The sequence below is a fragment of the Aegilops tauschii genome, chromosome 6 (genome assembly GCF_002575655.3).
Source record: "Aegilops tauschii subsp. strangulata cultivar AL8/78 chromosome 6, Aet v6.0, whole genome shotgun sequence".
NCBI lineage: Eukaryota > Viridiplantae > Streptophyta > Magnoliopsida > Poales > Poaceae > Aegilops > Aegilops tauschii.
Genome location: NC_053040.3, coordinates 9388390 through 9416359, shown reverse-complemented (window position 1 = coordinate 9416359; position 27970 = coordinate 9388390). Strand labels below are relative to the sequence as shown.

The 27970-nt window shown below is 46.6% G+C and overlaps 4 protein-coding genes across 4 annotated transcripts; all 4 read left to right on the top strand.

Annotated features, from left to right (window-relative positions):
• The first annotated feature begins 2854 nt into the window (after positions 1-2854).
• LOC141025280 (putative ripening-related protein 5) lies at positions 2855-4639 on the top strand. Its single transcript, XM_073500584.1, has one exon. It carries the CDS (start codon positions 3688-3690, stop codon positions 4255-4257), a length of 570 nt encoding a protein of 189 aa, XP_073356685.1. The 5' UTR covers positions 2855-3687; the 3' UTR covers positions 4258-4639.
• A 4252-nt stretch (positions 4640-8891) lies between these two features.
• On the top strand, positions 8892-10779 carry LOC141025279 (putative ripening-related protein 5). Its single transcript, XM_073500583.1, has one exon. The coding sequence runs from the start codon at positions 9604-9606 to the stop codon at positions 10171-10173; it is 570 nt and encodes a 189-aa protein (XP_073356684.1). The 5' UTR covers positions 8892-9603; the 3' UTR covers positions 10174-10779.
• Positions 10780-19278: 8499 nt separating this feature from the next.
• LOC141025278 (putative ripening-related protein 5) lies at positions 19279-21063 on the top strand. The gene has a single exon (XM_073500582.1). It carries the CDS (start codon positions 20112-20114, stop codon positions 20679-20681), a length of 570 nt encoding a protein of 189 aa, XP_073356683.1. The 5' UTR covers positions 19279-20111; the 3' UTR covers positions 20682-21063.
• Positions 21064-25299: 4236 nt separating this feature from the next.
• Positions 25300-26778, top strand: LOC109756122 (putative ripening-related protein 5). The gene has a single exon (XM_073500581.1). It carries the CDS (start codon positions 26028-26030, stop codon positions 26595-26597), a length of 570 nt encoding a protein of 189 aa, XP_073356682.1. The 5' UTR covers positions 25300-26027; the 3' UTR covers positions 26598-26778.
• Positions 26779-27970: the final 1192 nt, after the last annotated feature.

Genomic DNA, 27970 nt, shown 5'->3' with positions numbered 1-27970 from the left:
CGAGGGCGGCGGGGGTCGGGGCGGCGGGGGTCGGGGCGGCGGCGTCGTGGGTCAGGCCGGTGAGCGCGCGGGTGGACTGGCGAGGGAGAGGGACGAATTAGCTAAGGGGGGAAACTTACTAATGGCGCACCCCGAAGCGGTGCGCCATTAGAGTGTTTTTTTTACATAGCAATGGCGCACCCACGACGCGTGCGCCATTAGTAAATTTTTTTTATGTAGCAATGGCGCACCAGCCAGAGGTGTGCCATAAGTAATTTTTTTTGCATCTAATAATTTTTTGGAAATTGAATATGAATATGAAACAGTAATAATTTATTATTTAAAAATATCATCAAATTTATTATTTGAAAATATCATCAAATTTATTATTTGAAAATATAATCAAATTTGTTTTTTTTTGCAATTTTAGTTGCATTCATTTGTGACGGTGGAGAGGGCCCGGGAGGGTGCGGGGGCTCGGCGGCGGCGGTGGAGCGGGCCGGGGAGGGTGCGGGGGGTCGTCGGCGGCGGTGGAGCGGGCCGGGGAGGGTGCAGTGGATCGTCGGCGGCGGTGGAGCAGGGGAGCTAGGGTGCGGTGGGTCGTCGGCGGCGGTGGAGCGGGGGAGGGTGCGGTGGGTCGTCGGCGGCGGTGGAGCAGGGAAGGGTGCGGTGGGTCGTCGGCGGCGGTTGGAGCGGGGGAGGGTGCGGGGGATCGGCGGCGGCGGCCGGTGGAGCGGGGTAGAGGGTGCGGGGGGTGCTCGGCGGCGAGGGGGACCATATCTGGCGAGGTGGGATAGCGATCGAGATGGAGGGGGATCGAGATCAAAGTGTCCATGAAATATACACTAATGGCGCACCGTCGAAAAGTGCGCCATTACTAGCTTAAACTAGTAATGGCGCACTCTCCCCTGGTGCGCCATTAGCAGTTTTGCAAAAAAATAAAAAATAAAAAAAATATTGTAGTGGCGCACTACGTGGCTAGTGCGCCATTACTAGTTAGAACTAGTAATGGCGCAATGTGCCCTGGTGCGCCATTAGTATGTCTGGAAAAAAAAAATAAAAAAAAAATGTTACTAATGGCGCACCGTGTGTCTTTCACACTAATGGCGCACCAGCAGATGGTGCGCCACTGTTATATAGCAATGGCGCACCACATGTCTGGTGCGCCATTAGTGGCCATTCCATCTATAGCCCTTTTCCTAGTAGTGTTAATAGGGGACTAGTCTAATCTAATGGACCGTCGGACCTAGAAGTGGAACTGCTTCTGTTTGAATGCCAGTGACCACAATGCATGACAACGACACACGGGGAGGACACGACAATGGCGGGAGGCAGCTATGCGTGCTCTAGCTGGTTTGCAAGAGCGAGGTTGAGGCTAGAGCAGGAGGCGCGGGAACATAGTGTCCCACCTGGAAAAAATTGACCTGTATTTAAAAAAAGAGAGGCTGAAATCTCGGGCCTTTACATCATTGTGACGCACACAACCATTTGTTATGAAAATTGACCAAAATCATCAACAAGGGGAATACAAAACATAGGCAACCATGGAAGAACCTTTACAAGATATGAATGCAACACCTATGACGAAGTCTACTGCTTCCGCGACAACACCTTCGAGAAGAATACACGTCCTTCCGTCGCCATCGTCCCGTCCGGTCACAACTTACCAGGCCATGGATTTTCATCCAGCAAGCCGAGTCCAACCACTGAAGGCTAGCACACATATACTAGAAGACACCTTCATGAAGGTAATTACGCTAGTGTGATGCTGATGAGCCCAACAAATACAAGCTAGAACAAAGGTTTTCACCCCGGACATGAAGCAGTGTTTTAGTCACAAACTTGATGATTGATCGTCCGAAAGTCACATCACGCTAGCAAGGCCAAAGTGACCCTAGCCGATGAGTGGGATGTAATCCCACATAAGATCATCACGATAGCCATCGAGGGGCCATCATGTCGCGATGCAAATCTAGCCACGGCCAGTCCAAACTGACATGAACCGACGAGCAGCATACACCACGGCCCCGGGGTCTTTACCCTTGCATCCTCCACGTGCACAGAGGCACAGACGATGGGAAATCCTTGGCACACCCCGGCCCCATTAGCAAAGTCTTATTTCGGCATCCAGATTCCCACCGAAGGTGGATAAGATGCCGCTGGACGCCAGATGTGCCGTGCACTGGGCCGTCGCCTCCACCGCCACATCATCATTTTCCGCTCGCGGACATCGTGCCCTCGCAACAGCATGCTACACCATCAGGCCTGCCTCTTGTAGCCGACACACGTACCCATGGTGAAGTCCAGAACCTCGGAGGCTGCCTTGACGGCCATCATCGCTGTTGCATCACTCGCGACCTTGGGAAGGACACCCCATAAACTCATGCCGCCAGATCATGCCACCGAGAGGGTCGCAAGCAGCCGTTGTGCAGCTGCACCTTCCACAGTTCGCACCCACGCGAGCTCTGCCTTGAGGACACGACACCATCGATATTTATATTGCTTGTGTTGAGCGCCAGCAGCCGCCATCTCCTAGACGAGCAGGACGCCGATGAGGCAGCACTGAGCATGCAGCCGCCGCTGTTGTCCCGCCACAATCAGACGGACTGGGCCCGCGCCACTCGTGTAGCTTGCGGTAGCAGGGTCTTAACGCGCCGACGCACGCACATCCGTCGCAGCTTATCCATGGTTGGGAAGACGGGGCGAAGATAAGATCTCCTGAGGTGGAGGCCGGCGTTGCCGCCACGGCCAACGTACAGAGGAGAGGCTCAGGATTGCGGCTGGAATCGCCGATCAGGAAAATACGGATCGGGCGATTCAGCTGGGGCCTGAATAATAAGTGGTTCTGTCAATGTCAAATGGTGGGGCACGGTTTTCATGTCCGCCGAATTCGACATGAATTCATGAAGCTGATAAATTTTCAACCCCAACTGGCCCCAAGGGGAAAAAAATAGAGATGTCTCACGTAACTTAATTCTCCCGATCTAATAAGTATGTGGCATTTTACATCGGTGCAGATTTTGGACAAGCCAGTATGGTTGGAAGAGGAAGTCCCACGTAACTATAGGTGCAAATAAAAATGGCAAAAATATGTGTTGCACCAGCAATGAACTGCACCTCTCGTTGTAGCATTATCTATGTTCTCCCAAAGGTGTACATTTTATTTCCTTCTCGTGGTACCATTTTCAAGAACACAAGAATAAGACATGCACGTACGTGGCTTTTGAGTAAATACTTATTTATCTAACGAAGTTTTCTATATTCCAGTGACCCTCAGATGGTGTTAGTCATGGTTGAAAGCACCGGTAAGAAGTGTGGTAGAAATAGAATATGAAGAATGTTGCTATCAATTCATTCAGTTCTTTGAACCTGTTCTGCAATATTTTTATCATGGGTGTAATCCTGTCTCTGTCTGTCTTTCCCAAGGATCATGCTCAATGAGACACGGTATATAGACGTCCGACCTAGTATTATAACAATCCATTTGATACGTTACGGACCAGTGCCATGTCTGAACGCGTCAATGATTTGCCGTGGAGAATATGCAACAAGTTGGTGCTCATAACTGAACTAGTAGAAGCACTATATAAAGTCGACCCTGCAGCTCTCTAACCACACAACACAATCAATCGAGGCAAACAAACCAGTACTGTAGCAGCAACCAAGAAGTAGACGAGCGTTAGAGTTGAGCACTGTTCAGTAGCTAAGATGGCCACTGCAAGAGCTCTAGCCACCATGGCAATCTTCCTCCTGGTGGCGCTCTCCACCTCCCACATCGCGTCCTCACTCCGCCCTGGTCTCGGTGTCTGCCGTGCAAGTGGCTACCTTCCAGGAAAGTCGGGCAACTGTGAGAAGAGCAACGACCCGGACTGTTGCGAGGATGGCAAGAGGTACCCGCAGTACCACTGCTCGCCGCCGGTCACCGCGACCACCAAGGCCGTCTTGACGCTCAACAGCTTTGAGAAGGGCAAGGACGGCGGCGGTCCGTCGGAGTGTGACAACGCCTACCATAGCGACAAGGAGATGGTAGTCGCGCTCTCCACCGGCTGGTTCAAGAACATGGCCCGTTGCGGGCACCGCATCAAGATCACCGCCAATGGCAAGTCCGTGTATGCCAAGGTGGTGGACGAGTGTGACTCCGTCTATGGCTGCGACGAAGACCACAACTACGAGCCCCCGTGTGCCGACAACATCGTCGACGCGTCTCCTGCGGTGTGGAATGCCTTGGGGCTTGACCAGAATGTCGGCATGGAGGGAATCACCTGGTCTGATGAGTGAGTTTCTAAAACAAAGGTGAGCGCAGGTTATTGGTACCTCTTGTCGGTCCAGTGTCATGTATATAATTTTCGTTCTTATAGGGAAGTCCAGTGTACACATATCCTATACTCGGGAGGCTTATCAGATTATGTATATGATTTCATGAATTTAGAGAAGAAACGGTGCTACCTATGGTTTAGCACGGATGACAAGTTCACGTTTGCTCTTTGATCATGCATAAAATAAATAATGAGCAGCGTGGTGCATAAAGAATGTGAAACACACGAGAGAGACACCTGAGAAAGCCACACACTCATTTTCAAGGGTAGCTAAACAAGTATAACAAAACAGTAACAAACTACATCATTCACATTTGCACTGAGAGTCCAGGGAAGAGTTAAAAATACGGTGAACTTCCTAGAAAATATTTTGTTAAATTATACAGCACGGTTGCATCTAAAGTACAGCACGTTTGCAGCAACTGGCAGCGTAGGAAGAGTGAGAGTGCTCCAAGCTGCAAACATAACCTCTATAACAATTTACTCAAGTCAAGCATTAATAAGCAAGCAATCAACAAAATGGAGCAGCTTAATCAAGGGCCATGCAAAAGCAGGAGGAAGAATCCGCGCGTGTTGACGCTTAATGTTTTAGTAAATCAACTAATTATGTAATACAAATGAGTGCGCGATTCCATAATGTATTACAAGCACTCAACTCGGGCATGGTTCTGGACGGATGTAACCGTAAATGGTAGTTTCTATTCCAAAATTTGATAACCCCAAATCCGTAATCATTTCCAGCCATTTTTCTTCACGCTTAATGTAGTTTATAAAGTTATCAAGAAATGTTGCTAGCTGTTTGAAGAGTATGCTGTCTGAGATAATTTTTGCCATAAGCAAGCAATTTCTTTCCAGGGTGCATGATTACGAATAATGACTTGGTGGCATACGAGCGTTATCATACTACAAGAAGAAAAGGAAAGGAAGGTTTTGTCTTTATGATGTCAAGCTTGATATGCACAATTCATATGACCAGGTGGAGTGGAATTTCTTGAGAAGTATTATGTTTAAGCTGGGTTTTGGCTCCAAGTGGGTGGACCTCATTGTCGAATGCGTCGCACCCGTTAAGTATCAGGTCAAGTTGAATTAATGGTCCATTGCCTGATCAATTCTTTGCTACATGGGGCCTCCACCAGGCCGGCCCGTTATCACCATAAATATTACCATTCCACGGCAATGGGCTCTTGAGCTTATTTAAGCATGTGAAGGATTTACGGAATAATCTAGGAGTTAAATTTAAAGTTTGTAGAGGCACCCGTTGTTTCAATTGTAATATTTGCATAGGAATCGTTAATATTGATGGGAACATACAATACTAATTCAAAAGATGGAGGGATGTGCCACCAATGGAAGGGGCCCACCTGGCAAGTTGAAATGAGGTGCCGTTCCCGTCGTTCCCGTTAGGGCTGGATTAACGAGCTGCTCGGCTTGTTCGGCTCGTTATCATTAAGCTCATTATCGTTAAGCTCGTTATCATTAAGCTCATTAATATTAATGAGCTAAAACCTCTGTTCGGCTCGGTTCGTTATGGGCTCGTTATGCTCGTGAGCGTTCACGAGTGCTCATTAAGTTAATAAACAACACAAAAAATCCCATGATCCCATAAAAAATTCACAATGGAATAAATTAAACAAAGATTTTATGATAATAAACAACATAAAAGAATCCCATGATCCCATTAAAAATTCACAACGGTATAAATTGAACAAGGACATTTGGTTCCCGGCGGCTGGATCCTGGTTGACTCTAGGGTCTCCTCTCGGCATGTTCCTAGGTCTAGGAGAAGTGCCAAAGTGGGATGGGGCACATGGCCCCTAGGCTGGGCTAACTCAACTCTTTTGTTAGTATGGGCTGATTTGAACTAGGGGTCTCATATCAAACTTTTGAAAAGTATTGAGTGAAAGGAGTTAGCTCGTGAAACTCGTTTGCTCACTCATTAAGCTCGTTAATCTTAACGAGCAAAAAACAGTGTTCGGCTTGGTTCATTAACTAACGAGCACGAGCCGAACTATCGAGCGCTCATTATGCTCACGAGCTTCGAGCTTTTCGTCCAGCCCTAGTTCCCGTATGGACGAAGGCAGCGTTGGCAGGATCCATTCTATCTATTGGCATAAACGTCGTCGACGCCCATATGATCAAGTGATTTTCCTTGTCTTTCATCAAGGACTCACACTGCTTAGGTCTTTCTCATTGTTCACATCAACTTTGGGTCCTATCAAGAAGAAACACAAACACCAGGAAAGCGTTAGACAAGCCATTTACCACTACAATCAAGACACCGAAGTGATCATGATATGAGATCCATGGCATGCTATAGTGTTATTTGAAATTGATCTAATGCAACATAACATAAGCTAATTGAATTATTTCAAATGCACTAATTATAGCATTTCCAACAACTTGAATAATTATTAAAAGGCCAATTTAAGTTATTTACCCGAATCAGGTTTAAAGTATTGGTTTTCACATGAATGTAAATGAAATGCACATATATGCGATATTTTTTAAACATTTTCTAATACAATTTTGCATAACTCTGAATTCATATAAATTTCTTATGATTTTTCAGGGTTTAATTTTTTTTGGATTTTTTAAATTATTTCTGAACTCAAAACATCCCAAAAACTTCAGGCACACACAAGGACGGAACGACGACGTATGCCAAGTGGATCCATGTGCCGATGTTTACCCGGTCAACAAAGACTCTATCAAACTAGAAGCGGGGCCCACATGGCAGTGTCTTCGCTATATTTTAACTGATGGATTAAGTAGAGGTCCCACAGATCATAGGGCTATATGGACAGAGGGTTAACCTTAATAGGGGACTGGTCTAATCTAATGGCCCGTCGGACCTGGAAGTGGTACTGCTTCTGTTTGAACGCCAGTGACCACAATGCACGACAACGACACACGGGGAGGACACGACAATGGCGGGAGGCAGCTATGCGTGCTCTAGCTGGTTTGCAAGAGCGAGGTTGAGCTAGAGCAGGAGGCGCGGGAACATAGTGTCCCACCTGGAAAAAATTGACCTGTATTTAAAAAAGAGAGGCTGAAATCTCGGGCTTTTACATCATTGTGACGCACACAACCATTTGTTATGAAAGTTGACCAAAATCATCAACAAGGGGAATACAAAACATAGGCAACCATGGAAGAACCTTTACAAGATATGAATGCAACACCTATGACGAAGTCTACTGCTTCCGCGACAACACCTTCGAGAAGAATACACGTCCTTCCGACGCCATCGTCCCGTCCGGTCACAACTTACCAGGCCATGGATTTTCATCCAGCAAGCCGGGACCAACCACTGAAGGCTAGCACACATATACTAGAAGACACCTTCATGAAGGTAATTACGCTAGTGTGATGCTGATGAGCCCAACAAATACAAGCTAGAACAAAGGTTTTCACCCCGGACATGAAGCAGTGTTTTAGTCACAAACTTGATGATTGATCGTCCGAAAGTCACATCACGCTAGCAAGGCCAAAGTGACCCTAGCCGATGAGTGGGATGTAATCCCACATAAGATCATCACGATAGCCATCGAGGGGCCATCATGTCGCGATGCAAATCTAGCCACTGCCAGTCCAAACTGACATGAACCGACGAGCAGCATACACCACGGCCCCGGGGTCTTTACCCTTGCATCCTCCACGTGCACAGAGGCACAGGCGATGGGAAATCCTTGGCACACCCCGACCCCATTAGCAAAGTCTATTTCGGCATCCAGATTCCTACCAAAGGTGGATAAGATGCCCCTGGACGCTAGATGTGCCATGCACTGGGCCGTCGCCTCCACCGCCACATCATCGTGTTCCGCTCGCGGCATCGTGCCCTCGCAATAGCATGCCACACCATCAGGCCTGCCTCTTGTAGCCGACACACGTACCCATGGTGAAGTCCAGAACCTCGGAGGCTGCCTTGACGGCCATCATCGCTGTTGCATCACTCGCGACCTCGGGAAGGACACCCCATAAACTCATGCCGCCAGATCATGCCACCGAGAGGGTCGCAAGTAGCCGTTGTGCAGCTGCACCTTCCACAGTTCGCACCCACGCGAGCTCTGCCTTGAGGATACGACACCATCGATATTTATTGCTTGTGTTGAGCGCCACCAGCCGCCATCTCCTATACGAGCAGGACGCCGATGAGGCAGCACCGAGCATGCAGCCGCCGCCGCTGTCCCGCCACAATCAGACGGACTGGGCCCGCGCCACTCGTGTAGCTTGCGGTAGCAGGGTCTTAACGCGCCGACGCACGCACATCCGTCGTAGCTTATCCATGGTTGGGAAGACGGGGCGAAGATAAGATCTCCTGAGGTGGAGGCCGGCGTTGCCGCCACGGCCAACGTACAGAGGAGAGGCTCAGGATTGCGGCTGGAATCGCCGATCAGGAAAATACGGATCGGGCGATTCAGCTGGGGCCTGAATAATAAGTGGTTCTGTCAATGTCAAATGGTGGGGCACGGTTTTCATGTCCGCTGAATTCGACATGAATTCATGAAGCTGATAAATTTTCAACCCCAACTGGCCCCAAGGGAAAAAAAATAGAGATGTCTCACGTAACTTAATTCTCCCGATCTAATAAGTATGTGGCATTTTACATCGGTGCAGATTTTGGACAAGCCAGTATGGTTGGAAGAGGAAGTCCCACGTAACTATAGGTGCAAATAAAAATGGCAAAAATATGTGTTGCACCAGCAATGAACTGCACCTCTCGTTGTAGCATTATCTATGTTCTCCCAAAGGTGTACATTTTATTTCCTTCTCGTGGTACCATTTTCAAGAACACAAGAATAAGACATGCACGTACGTGGCTTTTGAGTAAATACTTATTTATCTAACGAAGTTTTCTATATTCCAGTGACCCTCAGATGGTGTTAGTCATGGTTGAAAGCACCGGTAAGAAGTGTGGTAGAAATAGAATATGAAGAATGTTGCTATCAATTCATTCAGTTCTTTGAACCTGTTCTGCAATATTTTTATCATGGGTGTAATCCTGTCTCTGTCTGTCTTTCCCAAGGATCATGCTCAATGAGACACGGTATATAGACGTCCGACCTAGTATTATAACAATCCATTTGATACGTTACGGACCAGTGCCATGTCTGAACGCGTCAATGATTTGCCGTGGAGAATATGCAACAAGTTGGTGCTCATAACTGAACTAGTAGAAGCACTATATAAAGTCGACCCTGCAGCTCTCTAACCACACAACACAATCAATCGAGGCAAACAAAACAGTACTGTAGCAGCAACCAAGAAGTAGACGAGCGTTAGAGTTGAGCACTGTTCAGTAGCTAAGATGGCCACTGCAAGAGCTCTAGCCACCATGGCAATCTTCCTCCTGGTGGCGCTCTCCACCTCCCACATCGCGTCCTCACTCCGCCCCGGTCTCGGTGTCTGCCGTGCAAGTGGCTACCTTCCAGGAAAGTCGGGCAACTGTGAGAAGAGCAACGACCCGGACTGTTGCGAGGATGGCAAGAGGTACCCGCAGTACCACTGCTCGCCGCCGGTCACCGCGACCACCAAGGCCGTCTTGACGCTCAACAGCTTTGAGAAGGGCAAGGACGGCGGCGGTCCGTCGGAGTGTGACAACGCCTACCATAGCGACAAGGAGATGGTAGTCGCGCTCTCCACCGGCTGGTTCAAGAACATGGCCCGTTGCGGGCACCGCATCAAGATCACCGCCAATGGCAAGTCCGTGTATGCCAAGGTGGTGGACGAGTGCGACTCCGTCTATGGCTGCGACGAAGACCACAACTACGAGCCCCCGTGTGCCGACAACATCGTCGACGCGTCTCCGGCGGTGTGGAATGCCTTGGGGCTTGACCAGAATGTCGGCATGGAGGGAATCACCTGGTCTGATGAGTGAGTTTCTAAAACAAAGGTGAGCGCAGGTTATTGGTACCTCTTGTCGGTCCAGTGTCATGTATATAATTTTCGTTCTTATAGGGAAGTCCAGTGTACACATATCCTATACTCGGGAGGCTTATCAGATTATGTATATGATTTCATGAATTTAGAGAAGAAACGGTGCTACCTATGGTTTAGCACAGATGACAAGTTCACGTTTGCTCTTTGATCATGCATAAAATAAATAATGAGCAGCGTGGTGCATAAAGAATGTGAAACACACGAGACAGACACCTGAGAAAGATACACACTCATTTTCAAGGGTAGCTAAACAAGTATAACAGAACAGTAACAAATTATATCATTCACATTTGCACTGAGTGTCCAGGGAGCAGCTAAAAATACAGTGAACTTCCTAGGATTTTTTTGTTGAATTATACAGACCGTTCTCTTGCACGGTTGCATCTAAAGTACAGCATGTTTGCAGCAACTGGCAGCGTAGGAAGAGTGAGAGTGCTCCAAGCTGCAAACATAACCTCTATAACAATTTACTCAAGTCAAGCATTAATAAGCAAGCAATCAACAAAATGGAGCAGCTTAATCAAGGGCCATGCAAAAGCAGGAGGAAGAATCCGCGCGTGTTGACGCTTAATGTTTTAGTAAATCAACTAATTATGTAATACAAATGAGTGCGCGATTCCATAATGTATTACAAGCACTCAACTCGGGCATGGTTCTGGACGGATGTAACCGTAAATGGTAGTTTCTATTCCAAAATTTGATAACCCCAAATCCGTAATCAGTTCCAGCCATTTTTCTTCACGCTTAATGTAGTTTATAAAGTTATCAAGAAATGTTGCTAGCTGTTTGAAGAGTATGCTGCCTGAGATAATTTTTGCCATAAGCAAGCACTTTCTTTCCAGGGTGCATGATTACGAATAATGACTTGATATGCACAATTCATATGACCAGGTGGAGTGGAATTTCTTGAGAAGTATTATGTTTAAGCTGGGTTTTGACTCCAAGTGGGTAGACCTCATTGTCGAATGCGTCTCACCCGTTAAGTATCAGGTCAAGTTGAATTAATGGTCCATTGCCTGATCAATTCTTTGCTACATGGGGCCTCCATCAGGCCGGCCCGTTATCACCATAAATATTACCATTCCACGGCAATGGGCTCTTGAGCTTATTTAAGCATGTGAAGGATTTACGGAATAATCTAGGAGTTAAATTTAAAGTTTGTAGAGGCACCCGTTGTTTCAATTGTAATATTTGCATAGGAATCGTTAATATTGATGGGAACATACAATACTAATTCAAAAGATGGAGGGATGTGCCACCAATGGAAGGGGCCCACCTGGCAAGTTGAAATGAGGTGCCGTTCCCGTCGTTCCCGTTAGGGCTGGATTAACGAGCTGCTCGGCTTGTTCGGCTCGTTATCATTAAGCTCATTATCGTTAAGCTCGTTATCATTAAGCTCATTAATATTAACGAGCTAAAACCTCTGTTCGGCTCGGTTCGTTATGGGCTCGTTATGCTCGTGAGCGTTCACGAGTGCTCATTAAGTTAATAAACAACACAAAAAATCCCATGATCCCATAAAAAATTCACAATGGAATAAATTAAACAAAGATTTTATGATAATAAACAACATAAAAGAATCCCATGATCCCATTAAAAATTCACAACGGTATAAATTGAACAAGGACATTTGGTTCCCGGCGGCTGGATCCTGGTTGACTCTAGGGTCTCCTCTCGGCATGTTCCTAGGTCTAGGAGAAGTGCCAAAGTGGGATGGGGCACATGGCCCCTAGGCTGGGCTAACTCAACTCTTTTGTTAGTATGGGCTGATTTGAACTAGGGGTCTCATATCAAACTTTTGAAAAGTATCGAGTGAAACGAGTTAGCTCGTGAAACTCGTTTGCTCACTCATTAAGCTCGTTAATCTTAACGAGCAAAAAACAGTGTTCGGCTCTGTTCATTAACTAACGAGCACGACCCGAACTATCGAGCGCTCATTATGCTCACGAGCTTCGAGCTTTTCGTCCAGCCCTAGTTCCCGTATGGACGAAGGCAGCGTTGGCAGGATCCATTCTATCTATTGGCATAAACGTCGTCGACGCCCATATGATCAAGTGATTTTCCTTGTCTTTCATCAAGGACTCACACTGCTTAGGTCTTTCTCATTGTTCACATCAACTTTGGGTCCTATCAAGAAGAAACACAAACACCAGGAAAGCGTTAGACAAGCCATTTACCACTACAATCAAGACACCGAAGTGATCATGATATGAGATCCATGGCATGCTATAGTGTTATTTGAAATTGATCTAATGCAACATAACATAAGCTAATTGAATTATTTCAAATGCACTAATTATAGCATTTCCAACAACTTGAATAATTATTAAAAGGCCAATTTAAGTTATTTACCCGAATCAGGTTTAAAGTATTGGTTTTCACATGAATGTAAATGAAATGCACATATATGCGATATTTTTTAAACATTTTCTAATACAATTTTGCATAACTCTGAATTCATATAAATTTCTTATGATTTTTCAGGGTTTAATTTTTTTTGGATTTTTTAAATTATTTCTGAACTCAAAACATCCCAAAAACTTTTGGCACACACAAGGACGGAACGACGACGTATGCCAAGTGGATCCATGTGCCGATGTTTACCCGGTCAACAAAGACTCTATCAAACTAGAAGCGGGGCCCACATGGCAGTGTCTTCGCTATATTTTAACTGATGGATTAAGTAGAGGTCCCAAAGATCATAGGGCTATATGGACAGAGGGTTAACCTTACACTACTAGAAAAAGGCTTACTAGTGGCGCACCAGTTTTGCCTACTAATGGCGCACTACTGGTGCGCCACTAGCACCACGCCACTAGTATAGGCCACGGTGCGCCATTAGTGTGCCTCCCAGTGGGCATGTGCTTTGCCATACTAATGGCGCACTCCTGGGTGATGCGCCATTAGTATGCTTTGGCATACTAATGGCGCACATTTGGGTGATGCGCCATTAGTATGTATATTAGGGATTTTTTTCTTTTCTAATATTTGCACAGATTACAAAATATATTATTGGACAGAATATAAACAGCACCACACAGCAACAGCAGATTCATCGAATACAATAAAAGATTAGTCTCCGAATACAATTCATCATATAAGTCTCCGAATTCAAAAGACCGAACAAATATAGAACATTACAAGTCTCGAGACCGCGAGTAGCGAGTTTGTCGAAAGTAATACTAATCCTAACAAGTCCTACTAATCATCATCATACAACTTCTACTCGTTATTAAGGACCTAAAATACCCTATTTAAGGTAAAATAGCATAAAACAATATAGACCCTGACTCTCCATTATGGAGAATGGAGATCATCCTGTCTCCAATTCTTGCGCGGCGCTTCCTTTTGCTTCCAAGAACCTCCTTACGACTGTCCATACATTTTTTCCATTCTCTGATTAGCATGTCTCCACTTCTTCTAGAAATCCGGTATGGACAGTTGAGATTCGTAGGATGACCTGGATATAAGTTCAAAACTTGAAGGCTGCCATTCTGATACATCAAATGAGGCACACAATCCTCTGGGATTCTCTGTTGAAAAACATAGTAATAACTTCATAGTTAGCAATGATGTACTAGTTTTAGAAGTATGCAAAAGATGCACGGATGTCGTAATAGTAAAAAATCTTACCAGGGTATCTCCATGGTAGTTACCGTAGTTCAACACGTGCACTAGTGGCACGTATTGACCATAATGTTGAGGAGTTTGATTGTAGATATTGTAATTCTCAAGATCAGTACAAAATCCGACCAGATGATTTTTCTCCTGATAAGTTAACTCGGAGCCATCGGTGTAGTGGGTTTTGTCTACCATTTTCCGCACATTTTTTGAACAATCAAAATAAGCTGTTAATAGAAATAAGCTGTCAACTATTTTGAAATAAACAATATAGATTAGTTAATAATTAACTATGTTTGACAAACTCACATAGCGGTAGAACTGGAGGCGTATCCACAAGAACCCAAATGTCCATATTGTCTTGGTCGATGCCAGGATCACCAAGATCCATGGTGACAAGCATAACCTCATCAAAACCATACATCTTGCAAAATGCTTCCCAATTTTGGCAACCAAAATGGGTTACGCTCTCAGCATTATACAGATTTACTTCAAAATCCACATCATGATGTGTCCTTAGGTGAATTTTCTTCGTTTCAAAATTTTCATGATCTTCAAAATCCATCCTCTCCAAGACATAGCGTCTTGCATGGCATGGGATAAACTATACTCGAATTGTAAAAGATGAAATTACACGTTGAAATAGTTGAAGTCATGCTTAATTATGAAAAAAACACTTGTCGTCGTTGCGTACCGTTTCAACTTCGAAGGTCTCCTCGAGCTTAATGCTGAAGCGCCGATCATCGTCCAGGTGAGGCCTGTCGCACAGACCTCGACCGTCATGGCACCAGTTGCACTCCCAAGAGAGACTTTCGTCGTCCGATGACGACATTTCCTATGTTCATAATTCAAAACTACATCATCTCTGTTGGGTCCAATAAGATAATCCACAGTGTGGTGAAAACACGCCCATCCAAATATAATATGTGGTATGGGCTTTTTTAGTAGGTCATCCTACCAGATTAGGGTTTATCGATGACGAGCAACTGACATTAGTAATAACTATGAGTAGATATCACACTTCTATATGTATAACACAAGAGGCAGTTGATCCTACTTAATTAAGTACTAAGATACCCCGGCCCATGCATTAGTCGGAAGTGCCCCATATGTCCTATTTTTAGCAAAGTCATGCTAAAATTCACGGAAAATTTCAGCATGACCTTTGCTGAAAATAGGACATATGGAGTACCCGAATTTGCCGGAACGGAAGTTAATCGACATTCCGGCAAACTCAAGGGCCTCTCGGGGTACCTGCAAAATCATCACGACACGATGGTCGGAGACAAAACCCAGCAAACTAGCACCACAATGTGCCTCTACTTTCATATGGATGAAAAGGCCACAGACCATATGGTCCTCTACTAGCATATCTTCAACACTCCAATTTCTTTCAGTTTTGGCAGTTTATGTGCCTTTGGTAAGCATTATATTACAAAAAAACAAGATATGCAGTACTATACAATATCCATAACCAGAAAACAAGACATGCATAGGCTATATTTGAAACAAGATATTCTGCCACATCACAAAATACTACTACTACTGCTGCATATGATTCATGCCCTAAGCACAATATACTACTACTACTGCTGCATCATATCATAGGAAATAATTGCCACTGATATCATTCCAGCCTCTCAAGTGGAAGATGACCCAGCTAACTGAATTTAGTTTCAGTAAGGTTTTCAGTAAAGCCAAATTAATTGCCACTGATATCATTCCAGCCTCTCAAGAGGCTTGACTATATGTCTGTGTTCTGTCTACTCCATTGTCTCTAGCTAACCCTGGCATCTACACTGATGACTGATTTGCTAAGCTTTTGGGAGACTGTGTGTATAGAGCTTCTACTAAAAACAAGAACCATGCTCAGTGTTATGGCCTTGCAGAACATCTGAATTTGTGTGAGGAGCGAACTGCTCTGATCTGCAGTGACACCACCCTTCACTTCTACATTAATATTGCTTGAGATAATGAGAAATGAGACTTGCTTGAGATACCATATGAAAGTGATGAACTTGACAGTTGACACAGATGCAACCACATATAAAATATGTGTTCGAAACACTTGAGCTTTATTACAAAGTAGAATATTTTGCAACATAACCACTTATATTCACTGAAATAAACACTGAAATAATCACCACTTATATTCATCAACATAACCACTGCCAATCAGAGATGGGGGACAGGGGAGAGGGAGGGCGGACGCCGGCAGCCGGAGGGGCGGGAAGGGGATGAGCATACCTGCGCTGGACGCAGGTGGGTAGGGCTGGAGCTCGCCCCGGTTCTGCTCGATGATGGAGTTCGTCCGATCCTGCAGAGAGAAGGGAAGGTGGAGGAGTCAGGAGGGAATGGAGGGGAGGAGGGAGGTCGAGGTGGACGTCGGCGGGTCAGGAGGGATTTACCTGGCCGCCGCTCGATTTGGCGCGTGGAAGATGAGGTGGGGCGGCGGGTAGACGCGGGGGCGCCGGCGCGGGGGAGCTGCAGTGGTGGGGGGCGCGGGGGAGCTGCAGTGGTGGGGGGCGCGGGAGCGGCGGCGCGGGGGAGCTGCAGTGGTGGGGGGCGCGAGGGCGGCGGGGGTCGGGGCGGCGGGGGTCGGGGCGGCGGCGTCGTGGGTCAGGCCGGTGAGCGCGCGGGTGGACTGGCGAGGGAGAGGGACGAATTAGCTAAGGGGGGGAACTTACTAATGGCGCACCCCGAAGCGGTGCGCCATTAGAGTGTTTTTTTACATAGCAATGGCGCACCCACGACGCGTGCGCCATTAGTAAATTTTTTTTATGTAGCAATGGCGCACCAGCCAGAGGTGTGCCATAAGTAATTTTTTTTGCATCTAATAATTTTTTGGAAATTGAATATGAATATGAAACAGTAATAATTTATTATTTAAAAATATCATCAAATTTATTATTTGAAAATATCATCAAATTTGTTATTTGAAAATATAAACAAATTTGTTTTTTTTTTTTGCAATTTTAGTTGCATTCATTTGTGACGGTGGAGAGGGCCCGGGAGGGTGCGGGGGCTCGGCGGCGGCGGTGGAGCGGGCCGGGGAGGGTGCGGGGGGTCGTCGGCGGCGGTGGAGCGGGCCGGGGAGGGTGCAGTGGATCGTCGGCGGCGGTGGAGCAGAGGAGCTAGGGTGCGGTGGGTCGTCGGCGGCGGTGGAGCGGGGGAGGGTGCGGTGGGTCGTCGGCGGCGGTGGAGCAGGGAAGGGTGCGGTGGGTCGTCGGCGGCGGTTGGAGCGGGGGAGGGTGCGGGGGATCGGCGGCGGCGGCCGGTGGAGCGGGGTAGAGGGTGCGGGGGGTGCTTGGCGGCGAGGGGGACCATATCTGGCGAGGTGGGATAGTGATCGAGATGGAGGGGGATCGAGATCAAAGTGTCCATGAAATATACACTAATGGCGCACCGTCGAAAAGTGCGCCATTACTAGCTTAAACTAGTAATGGCGCACTCTCCCCTGGTGCGCCATTAGCAGTTTTGCAAAAAAATAAAAAATAAAAAAAATATTGTAGTGGCGCACTACGTGGCTAGTGCGCCATTACTAGTTAGAACTAGTAATGGCGCAATGTGCCCTGGTGCGCCATTAGTATGTCTGGAAAAAAAAATAAAAAAAAATGTTACTAATGGCGCACCGTGTGTCTTTCACACTAATGGCGCACCAGCAGATGGTGCGCCACTGTTATATAGCAATGGCGCACCACATGTCTGGTGCGCCATTAGTGGCCATTCCATCTATAGCCCTTTTCCTAGTAGTGTTAATAGGGGACTAGTCTAATCTAATGGACCGTCGGACCTAGAAGTGGAACTGCTTCTGTTTGAACGCCAGTGACCACAATGCACGACAACGACACACGGGGAGGACACGACAATGGCGGGAGGCAGCTATGCGTGCTCTAGCTGGTTTGCAAGAGCGAGGTTGAGGCTAGAGCAGGAGGCGCGGGAACATAGTGTCCCACCTGGAAAAAATTGACCTGTATTTAAAAAAAGAGAGGCTGAAATCTCGGGCCTTTACATCATTGTGACGCACACAACCATTTGTTATGAAAATTGACCAAAATCATCAACAAGGGGAATACAAAACATAGGCAACCATGGAAGAACCTTTACAAGATATGAATGCAACACCTATGACGAAGTCTACTGCTTCCGCGACAACACCTTCGAGAAGAATACACGTCCTTCCGTCGCCATCGTCCCGTCCGGTCACAACTTACCAGGCCATGGATTTTCATCCAGCAAGCCGAGTCCAACCACTGAAGGCTAGCACACATATACTAGAAGACACCTTCATGAAGGTAATTACGCTAGTGTGATGCTGATGAGCCCAACAAATACAAGCTAGAACAAAGGTTTTCACCCCGGACATGAAGCAGTGTTTTAGTCACAAACTTGATGATTGATCGTCCGAAAGTCACATCACGCTAGCAAGGCCAAAGTGACCCTAGCCGATGAGTGGGATGTAATCCCACATAAGATCATCACGATAGCCATCGAGGGGCCATCATGTCGCGATGCAAATCTAGCCACTGCCAGTCCAAACTGACATGAACCGACGAGCAGCATACACCACGGCCCCGGGGTCTTTACCCTTGCATCCTCCACGTGCACAGAGGCACAGACGATGGGAAATCCTTGGCACACCCCGGCCCCATTAGCAAAGTCTTATTTCGGCATCCAGATTCCCACCGAAGGTGGATAAGATGCCGCTGGACGCCAGATGTGCCGTGCACTGGGCCGTCGCCTCCACCGCCACATCATCATTTTCCGCTCGCGGACATCGTGCCCTCGCAACAGCATGCTACACCATCAGGCCTGCCTCTTGTAGCCGACACACGTACCCATGGTGAAGTCCAGAACCTCGGAGGCTGCCTTGACGGCCATCATCGCTGTTGCATCACTCGCGACCTTGGGAAGGACACCCCATAAACTCATGCCGCCAGATCATGCCACCGAGAGGGTCGCAAGCAGCCGTTGTGCAGCTGCACCTTCCACAGTTCGCACCCACGCGAGCTCTGCCTTGAGGACACGACACCATCGATATTTATATTGCTTGTGTTGAGCGCCAGCAGCCGCCATCTCCTAGACGAGCAGGACGCCGATGAGGCAGCACTGAGCATGCAGCCGCCGCTGTTGTCCCGCCACAATCAGACGGACTGGGCCCGCGCCACTCGTGTAGCTTGCGGTAGCAGGGTCTTAACGCGCCGACGCACGCACATCCGTCGCAGCTTATCCATGGTTGGGAAGACGGGGCGAAGATAAGATCTCCTGAGGTGGAGGCCGGCGTTGCCGCCACGGCCAACGTACAGAGGAGAGGCTCAGGATTGCGGCTGGAATCGCCGATCAGGAAAATACGGATCGGGCGATTCAGCTGGGGCCTGAATAATAAGTGGTTCTGTCAATGTCAAATGGTGGGGCACGGTTTTCATGTCCGCCGAATTCGACATGAATTCATGAAGCTGATAAATTTTCAACCCCAACTGGCCCCAAGGGGAAAAAAATAGAGATGTCTCACGTAACTTAATTCTCCCGATCTAATAAGTATGTGGCATTTTACATCGGTGCAGATTTTGGACAAGCCAGTATGGTTGGAAGAGGAAGTCCCACGTAACTATAGGTGCAAATAAAAATGGCAAAAATATGTGTTGCACCAGCAATGAACTGCACCTCTCGTTGTAGCATTATCTATGTTCTCCCAAAGGTGTACATTTTATTTCCTTCTCGTGGTACCATTTTCAAGAACACAAGAATAAGACATGCACGTACGTGGCTTTTGAGTAAATACTTATTTATCTAACGAAGTTTTCTATATTCCAGTGACCCTCAGATGGTGTTAGTCATGGTTGAAAGCACCGGTAAGAAGTGTGGTAGAAATAGAATATGAAGAATGTTGCTATCAATTCATTCAGTTCTTTGAACCTGTTCTGCAATATTTTTATCATGGGTGTAATCCTGTCTCTGTCTGTCTTTCCCAAGGATCATGCTCAATGAGACACGGTATATAGACGTCCGACCTAGTATTATAACAATCCATTTGATACGTTACGGACCAGTGCCATGTCTGAACGCGTCAATGATTTGCCGTGGAGAATATGCAACAAGTTGGTGCTCATAACTGAACTAGTAGAAGCACTATATAAAGTCGACCCTGCAGCTCTCTAACCACACAACACAATCAATCGAGGCAAACAAACCAGTACTGTAGCAGCAACCAAGAAGTAGACGAGCGTTAGAGTTGAGCACTGTTCAGTAGCTAAGATGGCCACTGCAAGAGCTCTAGCCACCATGGCAATCTTCCTCCTGGTGGCGCTCTCCACCTCCCACATCGCGTCCTCACTCCGCCCTGGTCTCGGTGTCTGCCGTGCAAGTGGCTACCTTCCAGGAAAGTCGGGCAACTGTGAGAAGAGCAACGACCCGGACTGTTGCGAGGATGGCAAGAGGTACCCGCAGTACCACTGCTCGCCGCCGGTCACCGCGACCACCAAGGCCGTCTTGACGCTCAACAGCTTTGAGAAGGGCAAGGACGGCGGCGGTCCGTCGGAGTGTGACAACGCCTACCATAGCGACAAGGAGATGGTAGTCGCGCTCTCCACCGGCTGGTTCAAGAACATGGCCCGTTGCGGGCACCGCATCAAGATCACCGCCAATGGCAAGTCCGTGTATGCCAAGGTGGTGGACGAGTGTGACTCCGTCTATGGCTGCGACGAAGACCACAACTACGAGCCCCCGTGTGCCGACAACATCGTCGACGCGTCTCCTGCGGTGTGGAATGCCTTGGGGCTTGACCAGAATGTCGGCATGGAGGGAATCACCTGGTCTGATGAGTGAGTTTCTAAAACAAAGGTGAGCGCAGGTTATTGGTACCTCTTGTCGGTCCAGTGTCATGTATATAATTTTCGTTCTTATAGGGAAGTCCAGTGTACACATATCCTATACTCGGGAGGCTTATCAGATTATGTATATGATTTCATGAATTTAGAGAAGAAACGGTGCTACCTATGGTTTAGCACGGATGACAAGTTCACGTTTGCTCTTTGATCATGCATAAAATAAATAATGAGCAGCGTGGTGCATAAAGAATGTGAAACACACGAGAGAGACACCTGAGAAAGCCACACACTCATTTTCAAGGGTAGCTAAACAAGTATAACAAAACAGTAACAAACTACATCATTCACATTTGCACTGAGAGTCCAGGGAAGAGTTAAAAATACGGTGAACTTCCTAGAAAATATTTTGTTAAATTATACAGCACGGTTGCATCTAAAGTACAGCACGTTTGCAGCAACTGGCAGCGTAGGAAGAGTGAGAGTGCTCCAAGCTGCAAACATAACCTCTATAACAATTTACTCAAGTCAAGCATTAATAAGCAAGCAATCAACAAAATGGAGCAGCTTAATCAAGGGCCATGCAAAAGCAGGAGGAAGAATCCGCGCGTGTTGACGCTTAATGTTTTAGTAAATCAACTAATTATGTAATACAAATGAGTGCGCGATTCCATAATGTATTACAAGCACTCAACTCGGGCATGGTTCTGGACGGATGTAACCGTAAATGGTAGTTTCTATTCCAAAATTTGATAACCCCAAATCCGTAATCAGTTCCAGCCATTTTTCTTCACGCTTAATGTAGTTTATAAAGTTATCAAGAAATGTTGCTAGCTGTTTGAAGAGTATGCTGTCTGAGATAATTTTTGCCATAAGCAAGCAATTTCTTTCCAGGGTGCATGATTACGAATAATGACTTGGTGGCATACGAGCGTTATCATACTACAAGAAGAAAAGGAAAGGAAGGTTTTGTCTTTTTGATGTCAAGCTTGATATGCACAATTCATATGACCAGGTGGAGTGGAATTTCTTGAGAAGTATTATGTTTAAGCTGGGTTTTGACTCCAAGTGGGTGGACCTCATTGTCGAATGCGTCGCACCCGTTAAGTATCAGGTCAAGTTGAATTAATGGTCCATTGCCTGATCAATTCTTTGCTACATGGGGCCTCCACCAGGCCGGCCCGTTATCACCATAAATATTACCATTCCACGGCAATGGGCTCTTGAGCTTATTTAAGCATGTGAAGGATTTACGGAATAATCTAGGAGTTAAATTTAAAGTTTGTAGAGGCACCCGTTGTTTCAATTGTAATATTTGCATAGGAATCGTTAATATTGATGGGAACATACAATACTAATTCAAAAGATGGAGGGATGTGCCACCAATGGAAGGGGCCCACCTGGCAAGTTGAAATGAGGTGCCGTTCCCGTCGTTCCCGTTAGGGCTGGATTAACGAGCTGCTCGGCTTGTTCGGCTCGTTATCATTAAGCTCATTATCGTTAAGCTCGTTATCATTAAGCTCATTAATATTAACGAGCTAAAACCTCTGTTCGGCTCGGTTCGTTATGGGCTCGTTATGCTCGTGAGCGTTCACGAGTGCTCATTAAGTTAATAAACAACACAAAAAATCCCATGATCCCATAAAAAATTCACAATGGAATAAATTAAACAAAGATTTTATGATAATAAACAACATAAAAGAATCCCATGATCCCATTAAAAATTCACAACGGTATAAATTGAACAAGGACATTTGGTTCCCGGCGGCTGGATCCTGGTTGACTCTAGGGTCTCCTCTCGGCATGTTCCTAGGTCTAGGAGAAGTGCCAAAGTGGGATGGGGCACATGGCCCCTAGGCTGGGCTAACTCAACTCTTTTGTTAGTATGGGCTGATTTGAACTAGGGGTCTCATATCAAACTTTTGAAAAGTATTGAGTGAAAGGAGTTAGCTCGTGAAACTCGTTTGCTCACTCATTAAGCTCGTTAATCTTAACGAGCAAAAAACAGTGTTCGGCTTGGTTCATTAACTAACGAGCACGAGCCGAACTATCGAGCGCTCATTATGCTCACGAGCTTCGAGCTTTTCGTCCAGCCCTAGTTCCCGTATGGACGAAGGCAGCGTTGGCAGGATCCATTCTATCTATTGGCATAAACGTCGTCGACGCCCATATGATCAAGTGATTTTCCTTGTCTTTCATCAAGGACTCACACTGCTTAGGTCTTTCTCATTGTTCACATCAACTTTGGGTCCTATCAAGAAGAAACACAAACACCAGGAAAGCGTTAGACAAGCCATTTACCACTACAATCAAGACACCGAAGTGATCATGATATGAGATCCATGGCATGCTATAGTGTTATTTGAAATTGATCTAATGCAACATAACATAAGCTAATTGAATTATTTCAAATGCACTAATTATAGCATTTCCAACAACTTGAATAATTATTAAAAGGCCAATTTAAGTTATTTACCCGAATCAGGTTTAAAGTATTGGTTTTCACATGAATGTAAATGAAATGCACATATATGCGATATTTTTTAAACATTTTCTAATACAATTTTGCATAACTCTGAATTCATATAAATTTCTTATGATTTTTCAGGGTTTAATTTTTTTTGGATTTTTTAAATTATTTCTGAACTCAAAACATCCCAAAAACTTCAGGCACACACAAGGACGGAACGACGACGTATGCCAAGTGGATCCATGTGCCGATGTTTACCCGGTCAACAAAGACTCTATCAAACTAGAAGCGGGGCCCACATGGCAGTGTCTTCGCTATATTTTAACTGATGGATTAAGTAGAGGTCCCACAGATCATAGGGCTATATGGACAGAGGGTTAACCTTAATAGGGGACTGGTCTAATCTAATGGCCCGTCGGACCTGGAAGTGGTACTGCTTCTGTTTGAACGCCAGTGACCACAATGCACGACAACGACACACGGGGAGGACACGACAATGGCGGGAGGCAGCTATGCGTGCTCTAGCTGGTTTGCAAGAGCGAGGTTGAGCTAGAGCAGGAGGCGCGGGAACATAGTGTCCCACCTGGAAAAAATTGACCTGTATTTAAAAAAGAGAGGCTGAAATCTCGGGCTTTTACATCATTGTGACGCACACAACCATTTGTTATGAAAGTTGACCAAAATCATCAACAAGGGGAATACAAAACATAGGCAACCATGGAAGAACCTTTACAAGATATGAATGCAACACCTATGACGAAGTCTACTGCTTCCGCGACAACACCTTCGAGAAGAATACACGTCCTTCCGACGCCATCGTCCCGTCCGGTCACAACTTACCAGGCCATGGATTTTCATCCAGCAAGCCGGGACCAACCACCGAAGGCTAGCACACATATACTAGAAGACACCTTCATGAAGGTAATTACGCTAGTGTGATGCTGATGAGCCCAACAAATACAAGCTAGAACAAAGGTTTTCACCCCGGACATGAAGCAGTGTTTTAGTCACAAACTTGATGATTGATCGTCCGAAAGTCACATCACGCTAGCAAGGCCAAAGTGACCCTAGCCGATGAGTGGGATGTAATCCCACATAAGATCATCACGATAGCCATCGAGGGGCCATCATGTCGCGATGCAAATCTAGCCACTGCCAGTCCAAACTGACATGAACCGACGAGCAGCATACACCACGGCCCCGGGGTCTTTACCCTTGCATCCTCCACGTGCACAGAGGCACAGGCGATGGGAAATCCTTGGCACACCCCGACCCCATTAGCAAAGTCTATTTCGGCATCCAGATTCCTACCAAAGGTGGATAAGATGCCCCTGGACGCCAGATGTGCCATGCACTGGGCCGTCGCCTCCACCGCCACATCATCGTGTTCCGCTCGCGGCATCGTGCCCTCGCAATAGCATGCCACACCATCAGGCCTGCCTCTTGTAGCCGACACACGTACCCATGGTGAAGTCCAGAACCTCGGAGGCTGCCTTGACGGCCATCATCGCTGTTGCATCACTCGCGACCTCGGGAAGGACACCCCATAAACTCATGCCGCCAGATCATGCCACCGAGAGGGTCGCAAGTAGCCGTTGTGCAGCTGCACCTTCCACAGTTCGCACCCACGCGAGCTCTGCCTTGAGGACACGACACCATCGATATTTATTGCTTGTGTTGAGCGCCACCAGCCGCCATCTCCTATACGAGCAGGACGCCGATGAGGCAGCACCGAGCATGCAGCCGCCGCCGCTGTCCCGCCACAATCAGACGGACTGGGCCCGCGCCACTCGTGTAGCTTGCGGTAGCAGGGTCTTAACGCGCCGACGCACGCACATCCGTCGTAGCTTATCCATGGTTGGGAAGACGGGGCGAAGATAAGATCTCCTGAGGTGGAGGCCGGCGTTGCCGCCACGGCCAACGTACAGAGGAGAGGCTCAGGATTGCGGCTGGAATCGCCGATCAGGAAAATACGGATCGGGCGATTCAGCTGGGGCCTGAATAATAAGTGGTTCTATCAATGTCAAAGGGTGGGGCACGGTTTTCATGTCCGCCGAATTTGACATGAATTCATGAAGCTGATAAATTTTCAACCCCAACTGGCCCCAAGGGAAAAAAAATAGAGATGTCTCACGTAACTTAATTCTCCCGATCTAATAAGTATGTGGCATTTTACATCGGTGCAGATTTTGGACAAGCCAGTATGGTTGGAAGAGGAAGTCCCACGTAACTATAGGTGCAAATAAAAATGGCAAAAATATGTGTTGCACCAGCAATGAACTGCACCTCTCGTTGTAGCATTATCTATGTTCTCCCAAAGGTGTACATTTTATTTCCTTCTCGTGGTACCATTTTCAAGAACACAAGAATAAGACATGCACTTACGTGGCTTTTGAGTAAATACTTATTTATCTAACGAAGTTTTCTATATTCCAGTGACCCTCAGATGGTGTTAGTCATGGTTGAAAGCACCGGTAAGAAGTGTGGTAGAAATAGAATATGAAGAATGTTGCTATCAATTCATTCAGTTCTTTGAACCTGTTCTGCAATATTTTTATCATGGGTGTAATCCTGTCTCTGTCTGTCTTTCCCAAGGATCATGCTCAATGAGACACGGTATATAGACGTCCGACCTAGTATTATAACAATCCATTTGATACGTTACGGACCAGTGCCATGTCTGAACGCGTCAATGATTTGCCGTGGAGAATATGCAACAAGTTGGTGCTCATAACTGAACTAGTAGAAGCACTATATAAAGTCGACCCTGCAGCTCTCTAACCACACAACACAATCAATCGAGGCAAACAAAACAGTACTGTAGCAGCAACCAAGAAGTAGACGAGCGTTAGAGTTGAGCACTGTTCAGTAGCTAAGATGGCCACTGCAAGAGCTCTAGCCACCATGGCAATCTTCCTCCTGGTGGCGCTCTCCACCTCCCACATCGCGTCCTCACTCCGCCCTGGTCTCGGTGTCTGCCGTGCAAGTGGCTACCTTCCAGGAAAGTCGGGCAACTGTGAGAAGAGCAACGACCCGGACTGTTGCGAGGATGGCAAGAGGTACCCGCAGTACCACTGCTCGCCGCCGGTCACCGCGATCACCAAGGCCGTCTTGACGCTCAACAGCTTTGAGAAGGGCAAGGACGGCGGCGGTCCGTCGGAGTGTGACAACGCCTACCATAGCGACAAGGAGATGGTAGTCGCGCTCTCCACCGGCTGGTTCAAGAACATGGCCCGTTGCGGGCACCGCATCAAGATCACCGCCAATGGCAAGTCCGTGTATGCCAAGGTGGTGGACGAGTGCGACTCCGTCTATGGCTGCGACAAAGACCACAACTACGAGCCCCCGTGTGCCGACAACATCGTCGACGCGTCTCCTGCGGTGTGGAATGCCTTGGGGCTTGACCAGAATGTCGGCATGGAGGGAATCACCTGGTCTGATGAGTGAGTTTCTAAAACAAAGGTGAGCGCAGGTTATTGGTACCTCTTGTCGGTCCAGTGTCATGTATATAATTTTCGTTCTTATAGGGAAGTCCAGTGTACACATATCCTATACTCGGGAGGCTTATCAGATTATGTATATGATTTCATGAATTTAGAGAAGAAACGGTGCTACCTATGGTTTAGCACGGATGACAAGTTCACGTTTGCTCTTTGATCATGCATAAAATCAATAATGAGCAGCGTGGTGCATAAAGAATGTGAAACACACGAGAGAGACACCTGAGAAAGCCACACACTCATTTTCAAGGGTAGCTAAACAAGTATAACAAAACAGACCGTTCTCTTGCACGGTTGCATCTAAAGTACAGCATGTTTGCAGCAACTGGCAACGTAGGAAGAGTGAGAGTGCTCCAAGCTGCAAATATAACATCTATAACAATTTACTCAAGTCTAGCATTAATAAGCAAGCAATCAACAAAATGGAGCAGCTTAATCAAGGGCCATGCAAAAGCAGGAGGAAGAATCCGCGCGTGTTGACGCTTAATGTTTTAGTAAATCAACTAATTATGTAATACAGATGATTGCGCGATTCCATAATGTGTTACAAGCACTCAACTCGGGCATGGTTCTGGATGGATGTAACCGTAAATGGTGTTTTCTATTCCAAAATTTGATAACCCCAAATCCGTAATCAGTTCCAGCCATTTTTCTTCACGCAATGTAGTTTATAAAGTTATCAAGAAATGTTGCTAACTGTTTGAAGACTATGCTGCCCGAGATAATTTTTGCCATAAGCAAGCACTTACTTTCCATGGTGCATGATTACGAATAATGACTTGGTGTCATACGAGCGTTATCGTACTACAAAGAAGAAAAGGAAAGGAAGGTTTAATCTTTTTGACGTCAAGCTTGATATGCACAATTCATATGACCAGGTGGAGTGGAATTTCTTGAGAAGTATTATGTTTAAGCTGGGTTTTGACTCCAAGTGGGTAGACCTCATTGTCGAATGCGTCTCACCCGTTAAGTATCAGGTCAAGTTGAATTACTGGTCCATTACCTGATCTATTCTCTGCTACTTGGGACCTCCATCAGGGCGGCCCGTTATCACCATAAATATTACCATTCCACGGTAATAGGCTTTTGAGCTTATTTAAGCATGAGAAGGACTTATGGAATAATCTAGGAGTTAAATTTAAAGTTTGTAGAGGCACCCGTTGTTTCGAATGTAATATTTGCATAGGAATCCTTAATATTGATGGGAACATACAATACTAATGCAAAATATGGAGGGATGAGCCACCAATGGAAGGGGCCCACCTGGCAAGTTGAAATGAGGTGTCATTCCCGCCGTTCCGGTATGGACGAAGGTAACAT

Bases quoted from the DNA above. Each gene is read 5' to 3' on its own strand.
- LOC141025280 (XM_073500584.1), top strand. From the start codon at position 3,688: ATGGCCACTGCAAGAGCTCTAGCCACCATGGCAATCTTCCTCCTGGTG.
- LOC141025279 (XM_073500583.1), top strand. From the start codon at position 9,604: ATGGCCACTGCAAGAGCTCTAGCCACCATGGCAATCTTCCTCCTGGTG.
- LOC141025278 (XM_073500582.1), top strand. From the start codon at position 20,112: ATGGCCACTGCAAGAGCTCTAGCCACCATGGCAATCTTCCTCCTGGTG.
- LOC109756122 (XM_073500581.1), top strand. From the start codon at position 26,028: ATGGCCACTGCAAGAGCTCTAGCCACCATGGCAATCTTCCTCCTGGTG.